Below are 12,156 nucleotides of genomic sequence, written 5' to 3' on the forward strand. Positions count from 1 at the left end.
GGGATGTCCGGTACTACCTGCCTGTTGTGCCCGGCGCCGTTCTACACTGGCACAGAGCAGGCACAGACTGCTCCTGCTGGCGATTCAGCTGCCTCTGCTGACTTCAAGTCGACAGAGAGGCGGCTTCTTTTCTGCCTGGCTATGTCGACGGGGCGTGACTTCCGATGTCATGCAGATTGGCAATCGGTTCACCCAAGTGAGGCAGCAGGGATCCGTCTGTCTATCAGAATAATGTCAGCCGTACTGCCCTGTCAACAGAGCGGAGCAATAAAGAAGCCGCCGCTCTGTCTACGTGACATCAGCAGAGGTAGCTGAATCGCTGGCAGGAGTGGTCTGTGACCTCTGTTGCAGGGAATAATGATTCCAGGCACAACAGATAGGTAGGTAGCAATCAACTGCCTAAGAGAAGTGATGATCGAGTGTACTCATTGCTCGGGTTTTCCCGAGCACGCTTGGGTGACCTCCGAGTATTTATGACTGCTCGGAGATTTATTTTTCATCCCGGCAGTTGAATGATTTACAGCTGCTAGCCAGGCTGAGTACATGTGGGGGTTGCCTGGTTGCTAGGGAATCCCCACATGTAATTAAGCTGTCTATTAGCTGTAAATCACTCAACTGCCGGGATGAAAATTTAATTCCCGAGCAGTCACAAATACTTGGAGGTCACCTGAGCGTGCTCGGGAAAACCCGAGCAACGAGTACACTCGCTCATCACTACCTAAGAGTTCTTAAGCATATTTTTTTCCACATTTTTTTCCCACAAAGTCCTGAATTTCCCCTTTAAAGGGAACCTGTCACCTGAATTTGACGGGACTGGTTATGGGCGGAGTTTTCGGGTGTTTGATTCACCCTTTCCTTACCCGCTGGCTGCATGCTGGCCGAAATATTGGATTGAAATTCATTCTCTGTCTTCCGTAGTACACGCCTGCGCAAGGCAATCTTGCCTTGCGCAGGCGTGTACTATGGAGGACATAGAATGAACTTCAATCCAATATTGCAGCCAGCATGCAGCCAGCGGGTAAGGAAAGGGTGAATCAAACACCCGAAAACTCCGCCCATATGACCCAAAACCAGTCCCGCCAAATTCAGGTGACAGATTCCCTTTAACAAAATAATAATAATAACAATATAATATATATGCATTCTTTTTCCCAAATCTGCACCACTCTTATTCCTAGGCTATGTCTGATTTTATAACTCAGTTCTATTGAAGTAAACAGAGTTGAGGTGCAATAAGAAGCGCAGCTTGTGTGGTACATGTGTTTCTATGTTTCTTCTACAAGGGTTTAAAGGAAAATTGTCACTTTAAAAAAATGCTATTATCCATCAGAAATAGAAAATGGCATCAGTAACTGCACCCCCCCCAGCGCTGACTGTCAGCCAGCCCTAATGCTGAGCGAGCTGTGAGTCAGTGCAGGGGGCCTCTCTATACATTCCAATGTAAGAAAGTGCTAGTGTTGTCCACAAACCTCCTTGAAGATATGTGTTGTGATGCCTTGTACAGTGCTTGAATGTGATTTTGTTTGTTTAGAAATGTGCATGCACACAGCTGGGGAAATAGAATAGTTAATAGTTGGGACTAGCCCAGAATGAGAAGGGGTATTCTGAAGACAGAGGACAACTTCCTGGTAGTGGGTCAGATAGGGCTAAGGATGTAGTAGAACCAGACATAAGGTCTGATAGCTGGCAGACTGACATGCTAAGTGTATAATGCAGAAGAGAGGGAAGACGACAAGGGGCATCAGATAATACGTCCTAAGGAGTGAGGGAAAATAGCGTGACTCTGACAGATTGGAGCCGAGGCCGCAGAGACTATGTAAGTGGCACAGAGTTCATCCCAGGGGAAGTAGAAGGCCTACGTAGAGGGGACTGGGCAAGAAGAAAGTGTAAGGGTAAGACAATAGTGAACCGAGGGCTCAATTGAGTGCATTGGAAGGACGCTTTAGTAGCCATATTCGGAGAGGAAGTCTCTCACGCAGAGCAGCGGACTTTCAAGATGCTGGTGAGGAGTCGTACTGACATACCTCATGAAGTGGGGTCCTCATTAGTCGGTTGGGAATCGAGCGTAGCGGCCGTAGCGATACACTTCGACCTATACGGCCCTCACAGGGGAAGACAGAATCCCGTAATAGTGGACTGGAGTGTCGTGGGATGCAGTAGTGTGCAATGTAAAGGAACAGGAGTGATAATGAATGTAACCGAAAAGTGCCCATGCCTGTCTATAGCCAGAAAAAGATGTATGAAGAGAAATGCCTGTTATCTGATATACGAAGTTCATCTACAGCTCATGGTTAGTAAAAAGTTTATTTTTGGACATTGGTCTCTTGCACTCATCCTTGTGTCAACAGGTCCTGGGTGCCAAGATACACCAACATCATGAAGTCTGCTGAGGCGTATAGCCCAGGTAAGAACAGCACACCCACAGCCAGGACCCCCATTGTCATGTAACGGGCCGGGGCATAGAAGACGAGAAGCTGGCCCGTTCACTTACTGGCCGAGAGTTACCATAAAGGAAAAAGAATCTTCCAATACGCTTATGTTGGGTTTAGCGCACTTAAGACACAAGGAGTTTGTTTCACGGTTGTTAGTTCCCCCTACAGCTTAAAGGAGCTGTCCGGCCTTAGGCTACTTATCTGCAGTAATTCTATGTGACTTGTGAATGATCACATTGCGCACACAGTGTGGATCCTCCGTTGCCGAGATCGGCAGCTGTGTGATCACAAGTACATGATTTACATAGATGTGGTCATATACCAACTAGACGTGCACAACCTGACTCAGTGCAGGTGTATTGAGCGAGGCACAACACAGTCTAGTCAGATTGTGGCTGGATGTGTGCAAACTGCATACTTGCAATCACATGACCGCCCGCTCCCGACGCCGGTGAATCCTCACATCGTGCATTGTGCGCAATTTGAGGAATCACACATCCGCACTCACATAGAGTTTGTAATGTTAAATTACACTTTAAGTGAACCTCATTTATAAACGCTTATGAATATTTACCAAAAGCCATGACTCCGACTGCTTGCACTGCATTCCACTTTGCAAACACCCAGGCGTCTTCAGTACGTGGTCTATAATGCAAGAAATAACAGGTTACTATAGCGATGGCATAAAATATAAACCATGCTACCTTTTATGTCGGATAGAATATTTATTTTCTTGTTTATTTTATACTTATAAAATAACGTTTGTTCATTGAAGACAAAACTTACAGCATTAGACATATCTGCAGGCAGGGAGCGAGAGTTACTGGGTCCTAGGAGACCCTGCAGCTCTGATATAGACAAGATACTGCATTTCCACTGTAACTGGGGCCAGTATACCATCCCCAGTTACAGGGAAAATCAGGTAAAAAAATAAATATTGAAATTCCCTTATGGGTGGGGGGATAATATGTGAAAAAATGAAAATAAATAAAATGCAGGTAAAAGTAAATAAAAAAGCAACTGCCAATCCAAAACAATGTTACTAGTTCATTCCCCTAAAAGAAAAAAAAACATCAAAGATCTATGGATAATTGTAGTAGTATTTAGAACATACCAGCTCCAGGTACAGGGGAACTCAAGTAAAAAATAAATAAATATTGAAATGCTCTGTAAAGGCCTTTAATCTTATAAATGAAATAAACGAAAAATAAATAAATGAAAGAATACGTAAAGGCTAGGTAAAAAAAATGAATAAATAAAAAAAGCTACCGTCAATCCAAAACACTGTTAATTACCCGATCCTCCATAAAAACAGAAAACATTTCATATATAAAAATAATTATTACAGAAAGGAGAACAGATTTTTAAATATATTATTGGCCTTTTGAGGTTATAAAACAAATATTAATAGAATGTGAAAAAAAAGATTTATTTTCTCACCGAAATTGCCCAGATGTCAGCAAAAAAAATAAACGGTATGGCAATGTCATAAAAATGATGTCCCACGTATCAGGAGAAAAGGTGGTAAAATTATTAAAATATCGGGGGGGAAAAATGGAGGCGGGTGGGGGGTGGGGTGGGGGAAAAGGGGTTAGTCCTGAACTGATGGGGCACATCTGAATTAAGCTGAAAAATATTGCAACTTCGCAAATGGACCTTCTGCATTGTGAATGCAAAAACCTTGATGCCAAAAGGACACGCTTTTTGGAATCAGTAGGTGAATACTAGAAATTCATAGCGAGCGAGTGATACATTGACACAAATACAGTCAGTGTCTAAATGCCCAAACATTTCGTGAGATTCTATGTGAAAATAAAAATTAAAACGAAAGAGAAAATCATTCGTTATTTACTGTATCTCCTATTTCCTCGAATTTCCCACTTGCAGCCCACTCAAGCAAAACATTCTGCTCTTTGATTCCCAAGCTGTGTTTTTCAGGGCAGGTTTTTCCCACAGTTAGCTGCTATTTGGTTTTACTCGGGCTGTTCTATCAGCTGACGACAACACCGGATATAAAACCCACAAATCAAAGAGAATTCTCTGATATGGAAAAGCTCAGACCATTATTATTATTATTTTTTTTTTATAATGACTTACTGGTTTCTTAAAGGGCCAGCAGCAGTAATTATTCAAATTGATTTTACTTTGTATATTCAACATTAATATTTGTTACCATCCTGCATAATAAATGGATGTCACAATTAGGCCTTGTGTTGAAAAAGAGGCAAAAACCCAAGCCATCAGTGTGATTCACAGGAATTTCTACTAGCTTCATTACATGATGATCTTTCCTAACTCCTTATTTTTGATTGAAGAAATCAATGTAACTATCACTATGATTCCAAATCTAGCAACTTAGCTGCTAAGCCTTTAGTGCTTGCAGAGCTATCACCGCTTTTAGACATTGTGCCTTGGTGGGATCTAGGGATTATCAGGTTATAGTTGTAAGAGGACCGCACACCGCTAGAAGAAGCAGAATTGTATGGCTGCATTATTATCACTAGAGACTGCAGATCAAGTGCCTAGGGCGGCACCATTCAGGGGGCGGCTCCAAACTTTGTACCAGCATCTGATAAAAACAATTTAAAAAACAGTTCCCGACCACCTTCACCCTTGTTAACTATTACTATAAGGAAGCATTGTATTTTGGTAGTATTAGAACTGTTTGTGTTACATATTTATTCCTCTGTCACCAACAAAATTTAATTGGCAGCAAAATCTAGCAATGTTTTAATAGCGGCCAATAGAGATATAGACTGAGGCTTCCATTACTATTTGCTGGTTCAGTCCATACAAGCTGGTAGTCGAGGCTCGTAAATGAGCCATCTGATCAGGGAGTGTCTGGAGAGAAGAGGAAAGGCTGTGTTAAAATGAAGCTGAATTATTATATATAGTCAGGGGCAAGCAAGCGTGGAACTACTGTGAGTTCAGGAATTGCACTCGCACCTGGACCTTGAAGTCTACAGTCATCCATCAGGTCCACTTGGTCCACAGGAGAAGTCTAGTACTATTAAAGATCGGCGCTAGTTGTTAGAGATTTTGCATTGGAGCCCACAAGCATCAAGTCATCGGAGTAGGTTCAAATTCCTGTTTTAGGCCGGTTTCACACGTCAGTGGGCCCGGTACGTGAGGTGTCAGTTTCCTCACGTACCGGAGACACTGACTCACGTAGACACATTAAAATCAATGTGTCTCTGCACATGTCAGCGTGTTTTCACGGACCGTGTGTCCGTTTGAAAAGCACGGAGACATGTCAGTGTTTGTGGGAATGCACGGATCACACGGACCCATTAAAGTCAATGGGTCCGTGTAAAACACGTACCGCACATGGATGCTGTCCGTGTGCAGTCCATGTGCCGTGCAGGAGACAGCGCTACTGTAAGCTCTGTCCCCCCAGCTTGTGGTGCTGAAGCCCCATTCATTTCTTCTCTCCAGTTCGCTGGAGAGAAGGAATGAAAAATCTTTTTTTTAAATTTTTTTTGTTTTTAAAATAAAGTTCCTGGTAATCTCCCCTCTCCCACCCCCTGTGCGCCCGCTGGCATTAAAATACTTACCCAGCTCCTTCGGCGCTTCCATCCTCTCAGCGTCGCAGCTCTTCCTGTATGAGCGGTCACGTGGTGCTGCACATTACAGTGATGAATATGCGGCTCCACCTCCCATAGGGGTGGAGCTGCATATTCATCACTGTAATAAGCGGCATCACGTGACCGCTCATACAGGAGAAGCTGCCAGCATTGAGAGGAGAGAGGAGACATTGCGGGTGAGTATTTCTATGCAAGGGGCCAGGCGGCGCACGGGGGATGGGGTGCGGGAGCTCACCAGCAAACTTTATTTTTAACAAAAAATAACAAAAACTTGATCTTTCATCTCTTCTCTCCTGCGGGGGAGAAGAGATGAATGCCGGCTTCAGCACCACGCAGGGGGGACAGCGCTTAGTGTAGCACTGTCTCTCCTGCACGGTCCGTGTGGTCCTCAGGCGGCACACGGATGCCGCACGTGTGCCACACTGATGTGCCACGTGAGCACACGGACACACGGACACGGATAATTCCGGTACCGATTTTTCCGGTACTGGAATTATCTAGACGTGTGGGACAGGCCTTATAGAACTCCTAGTCATTAGTGATGAGCAAGTGTTCTTGTTACTCGAGATTTCCAAGCATGCTCGGGTGTTCCCTGAGTATCTTGAGCATGCTCGTGTTTTATGTTTGTGTTCCCGCAGCTGCATGATTTGCGACTGCTAGACAGCTTGAATATATGGGGGGATTCCCTAACGAACAGGCAATCCCTGCATGTATTCAGGTTGACTAATAGCCACAAATCATGCAGCTACGGGGACTTGAACATAATATATGAGCACGCCCAAGATACTCGGAGAACACCCAAGCATGCTCAGAAATCTGGAGTAACGATCACACTCCATCATCACTACTAGTCATTCAATGGATGTCAAAATTTCCAAAGGTCTCTATTTGTCCGCTACACGTCAGTATTCCATTCTTTAGTTGTATAGTATAGACTGTGCACCATCACACCATTTGTCAAATTTAGGTGCCCAATAATGATGAAGAGCGAACGTACTCGCATAATGTGTTTTCCAAGCATGCTCGGCTGTTATCCAAGCATTTGGGCATGCTCGTATACTATGTTCAAGTCACAGCGGCTGCATGATTTGTGGATGTTAGACAGCCTGAACACATGTGAGGATTCCCTAACATATAGAAAATGTCCACATTTGTTCAGGCAGCCACAAATCATGCAGCCGCTGGGACTCGGACATAATATACGAGCACGCCCAGATGCTCCGATAACAGCCGAGAATGCTCACATAAGACATCAACAGCGCACACTCGCTCACCATTGTTGCCCATATACATTAAAGAAAACCAATTACTAGATCAAAAGTGTTCAGTTTTTTGCTCTTATTTTACTGCCGCTGCTCCCCTGAGTATTCCGAGTTTTATTTTTTTTTTAAACCGCTGAACGGTTCCAGAGATATGGACCTTTTTCTTTAGTGTTAATGTTAATGATTTTTACAGGGAGGCGTGGCTCCCAGGTATCTCTGGGGGCGTGTCTTTAGGCTGCTGCGCATTATTACCCTGTGAGTCACGCCCCCTTAGTAAAGATCATACAAGTTAAAAAGCTCTTATCTCTGGAACTGTACGGCGGATTCTAAAAAGATAAAAAGTAAAATACTCAGAGGAGACGCAGGAATAAAATACGAGCAAAAAAATGAACAGCTTTAACTTGGTGACAGGTCCCCTTTAAGTAAATGTCAGATGAATGCGTAGTTTCAGCAGCGTGGGCTGAACACTACTGGCTTCTAGCAGCATTTTATTTTCTTCTATCATAGTCTATGACAAATACATTTGTATACAATTGTCGGAAGGAATAAGCTATCAGTGTAATTCATGTTTGGGAAATACCTATCTAAAGTGGATTTGTGGCACCTTCACGGAATGTGTTATCGTCTTCTCAAAGCTGAATCAATGATAAAATCTATGTGTTGTCATTATAGTGGGTTTTTTTTTTGCATTCGCAATAATTTCAAATTAAGTAATTGCTATTAATTGTGCATTTTCTATATGTTCCTATTGAGAGAAAAACAAAAAAAGTCAGATAACTCCAATTTAAAAAAAAAAAAAAAGAAAAAAAAGAAAGAAAACAACTTTTTTCTGCTCAATGTCAGTGACTTGTTTTGCGGCATTCGTGACTTTCAAAGTACAAAGTAATCTGTACAAACAAGCGGGATTTATTCTCCTTTCAACTAGGGAAGTCTTAAGAAAAAGCCTTAAAGTTGCTGCCCTCTTGTGGTGACTGTTGAGAACAACGTCTAAAACAGGCTACATAGAATTCTGATGCTTTTATTTGGAATGATATACTTGCTGGTAAGATTAATTATATTCTATTCTTTGTATATCTTTATTCACTCTTTTTATTTTTCAACTATGTGCACGCTAATTCAGCTGCTCAAAATATTAGGGCTATGGTAAAATAAGTCTGCTCTCACCATCTTGCTCCTTCTTCAAATAGTTGAACATTTTGGCTGCCTTCTTTTCTTTGGCTTATAGGGGAGTCGTGACCAAATGACATCCATGTAGCCTAACAGGGCATATGAATAGGAGCTATTCTATTGGGATATCTCAGTGTTTGGTGCTTCGTAAGAAACTAGCAATTTTAATTTTCTTTCATTTCACAATTAAAGGGGTTATCTGGTCAAATATTATTGCTAATTGACATTGTTGGGATAGGTCATCAATATAAGATCAGTGGAGGTCTGATACCATCACTTCCACTGATCTGCTGTGATAAGCACCGACAGTGGTCAGATGCAAGCACTCTGGAGCTGCACTATGTAGCTCTATTCAATGTGTAGCAGCCACTGCTTGGTCCTGGAGAACAGCTTACAACAGATACAATTGAACACAACGGGGGAGCAGAAAGCTGTCAGATCCATGCGGCAACTTTCAGTCCTTATAAAGACTGATGGACTATCAGTCATGTGACATTATCAGGTCGCGTGAAGTGACAGTAGAGAGCAGCTAGGTAGTTGAGGAGCAGGTATGCAGTCAAGTAGGATGCTTGTATGAGGACCAGCAAGTGGACTGTGGGGGCATCATGCTGTATGGGGGAGGTATTGTAGGGGGAATCATAATGTATGGTGGAGTTGTGATGGGCATCATACTATGTGTGTGGGACTATAAGGGTAACAAACTGAGTGGGAGGAAATGAGGGCATTATTAGTGGAACGCCCGCTAGGGCCGTGAGGTACTCGGTACCGGGTCCGTGGCCATGGGTGCCCATGGAAAAGGAAAATTGATTAAAGTTCATGTTTGTGACACCACCTGTGGTATTGTCAGTAGGGACTGATGCTGCTAAAAGAGGTCCTCTGGGGTGATGGTATGGCAGCTAGATGGTATAACTTCCCACAGGTGAAGTATGTCCCCAGGGCTCCCGTGTGTAGATGGAGATAGTGAATGGTGCAGTGAAGAATGAGGACACATGTTTGCAATCTTTTACCTGGTTTACTGTAGCTTCAGGCAACCGCAGTGCAGGGCACCAGATCACAGGGACAGGCAGAGTCCAGTCGGCTTGGAAGCGAATCCAGAGTCCCTTTTACCAGGTGGAGATGAAAGCCTTCCTCAAAGCGTGGTGGTGTTGTAGTCCCTTACGGCCTATGGCTTCTAATAAGGTCCTCACAGTTCCTCTCTGTCCACATATAGGTTAGGACACAAACCCGTATGACAGGTGCCTTTTTATAGGGTCTCTATCATGACTCGGGCTCTATGTATCACTGTGCCTCCTGGGTGAAATGCGGACTGGTAACTTGCAGTTCAGCTGTCCTGACGGTTTCATCTATGTCCCTTAGAGACCGACTCGGCCTCGGTCTTCCGGCTACCGGAATCTGCGCTAGCCAGGGAGGTAGCCAAATTACTGCTCTGCTCCCCTGGTGTCACTCTCCTGTGCCTTTTCTCTCCTGCACACTTTCCACAAGTTGTTCTTTCCTTCTGTTCTCTTTCTCCAGGGGCTGAAGTACCTCAGATTACAGGGTCCCTTCAGACCTTCTGACACTCTATGTCTGTCTGTTCTCTCCTCTGTCTGTCTCAGACTGCTGTCTGGCACTCACTGACTCTTTCCCTCCAAACCAGAATCTATTTATAGGGGAGTTCACCCTAAACCAGGTTTAGAGCTCCCCCTTCTGGCCAGGAGTATGAACGTGTTGTGTGTATGTGATTACCTGGTAAAAGAGATCCTTCATCGCTTCCAAGCGTGACATCACTCTCCCCGTGAGGAAAGCAATGCCACTGTGATGACCAGGACCCTGGGGCATCACATTAATGTGTGTAGGAAATGTACCGTGGGGGCAGTATAATGCCCCAGCATTATGCTGCCCCCACGGTACATTTCCCACATACTATGTGGGGAGCTGTGGGTACCATCATACTGTGTGTGGGAGGGTACTGGGGCATTAAACTGTGTGGGCGTGCTGTGAAGGCATAATACTGTGTGGCGGCATTATACTGTGTTGGGAGTTGTGGGGGCATCATATTGTGTGTGGGGGCTGATGGGACAATATAATGTGTGGGGCTGCGGTTTAGGCATCATACTGTGTGTGGGAGGTACTGGGGCATTATACGGTGTGGGGGTGCTGGGAAGGTAAAATACTGTGTGGGGGCATTATACTGTGTGGGAAGCTGTGCAGCCATCATACTGTGTGTAGGGGGCTGCGGGGGCATTACACTGTGTGACGGTGCTGGAAAGGCATAAGAGGAGGAGGGGTTTGTCTCTATGTAAAGTCTTGTCTAAAGTCCACTTTAAGGGAGGATATTAGCGAAGGAAATGAGGATGTCGAGTCCATATGGGTCGAAATTCATGGAGGGAAAAATGGTAACAAAATTCTCATTGGGGTCTGTTACAAACCCCCAAATATAACAGAAACCATGGAAAGTCTACTTCTAAAGCAGATAGATGAAGCTGCAACCCATAATGAGGTCCTGGTTATGGGGGACTTTAACTACCCGGATATTAACTGGGAAACAGAAACCTGTGAAACCCATAAAGGCAACAGGTTTCTGCTAATAACCAAGAAAAATTATCTTTCACAATTGGTGCAGAATCCAACCAGAGGAGCAGCACTTTTAGACCTAATACTATCTAATAGACCTGACAGAATAACAAATCTGCAGGTGGTCGGGCATCTAGGAAATAGCGACCACAATATTGTACAGTTTCACCTGTCTTTCACTAGGGGGACTTGTCAGGGAGTCACAAAAACACTGAACTTTAGGAAGGCAAAGTTTGACCAGCTTAGAGATGCCCTTAATCTGGTAGACTGGGACAATATCCTCAGAAATAAGAATACAGATAATAAATGGGAAATGTTTAAGAACATCCTAAATAGGCACTGTAAGCGGTTTATACCTTGTGGGAATAAAAGGACTAGAAATAGGAAAAACCCAATGTGGCTAAACAAAGAAGTAAGACAGGCAATTAACAGTAAAAAGAAAGCATTTGCACTACTAAAGCAGGATGGCACCATTGAAGCTCTAAAAAACTATAGGGAGAAAAATACTTTATCTAAAAAACGAAATAAAGCTGCCAAAAAGGAAACAGAGAAGCACATTGCTAAGGAGAGTAAAACTAATCCCAAACTGTTCTTCAACTATATCAATAGTAAAAGAATAAAAACTGAAAATGTAGGCCCCTTAAAAAATAGTGAGGAAAGAATGGTTGTAGATGACGAGGAAAAAGCTAACATATTAAACACCTTCTTCTCCACGGTATTCACGGTGGAAAATGAAATGCTAGGTGAAATCCCAAGAAACAATGAAAACCCTATATTAAGGGTCACCAATCTAACCCAAGAAGAGGTGCGAAATCGGCTAAATAAGATTAAAATAGATAAATCTCCGGGTCCGGACGGCATACACCCACGAGTACTAAGAGAACTAAGTAATGTAATAGATAAACCATTATTTCTTATTTTTAGGGACTCTATAGCAACAGGATCTGTTCCGCAGGACTGGCGCATAGCAAATGTGGTGCCAATATTCAAAAAGGGCTCTAAAAGTGAACCTGGAAATTATAGGCCAGTAAGTCTAACCTCTATTGTTGGTAAAACATTTGAAGGGTTTCTGAGGGATGTTATTCTGGATTATCTCAATGAGAATAACTGTTTAACTCCATATCAGCATGGGTTTATGAGAAATCGCTCCTGTCAAAC

At 43.5% G+C, this 12,156-nt stretch overlaps 1 protein-coding gene across 1 annotated transcript in view; it reads right to left on the reverse strand.

Annotated features, from left to right (window-relative positions):
* Positions 1-12,156, reverse strand: part of SLC38A11 (solute carrier family 38 member 11) — a 55,985-nt gene that overhangs the window by 23,693 nt on the left and 20,136 nt on the right. Inside the window, exon 6 of the mRNA XM_069735349.1 lies at positions 3,007-3,077. Coding sequence (XP_069591450.1) covers positions 3,007-3,077 — 71 coding nt within the window. The remainder of the gene's footprint in view (positions 1-3,006; positions 3,078-12,156) is intronic.

The sequence above is a fragment of the Ranitomeya imitator genome, chromosome 7 (genome assembly GCF_032444005.1).
Source record: "Ranitomeya imitator isolate aRanImi1 chromosome 7, aRanImi1.pri, whole genome shotgun sequence".
NCBI lineage: Eukaryota > Metazoa > Chordata > Amphibia > Anura > Dendrobatidae > Ranitomeya > Ranitomeya imitator.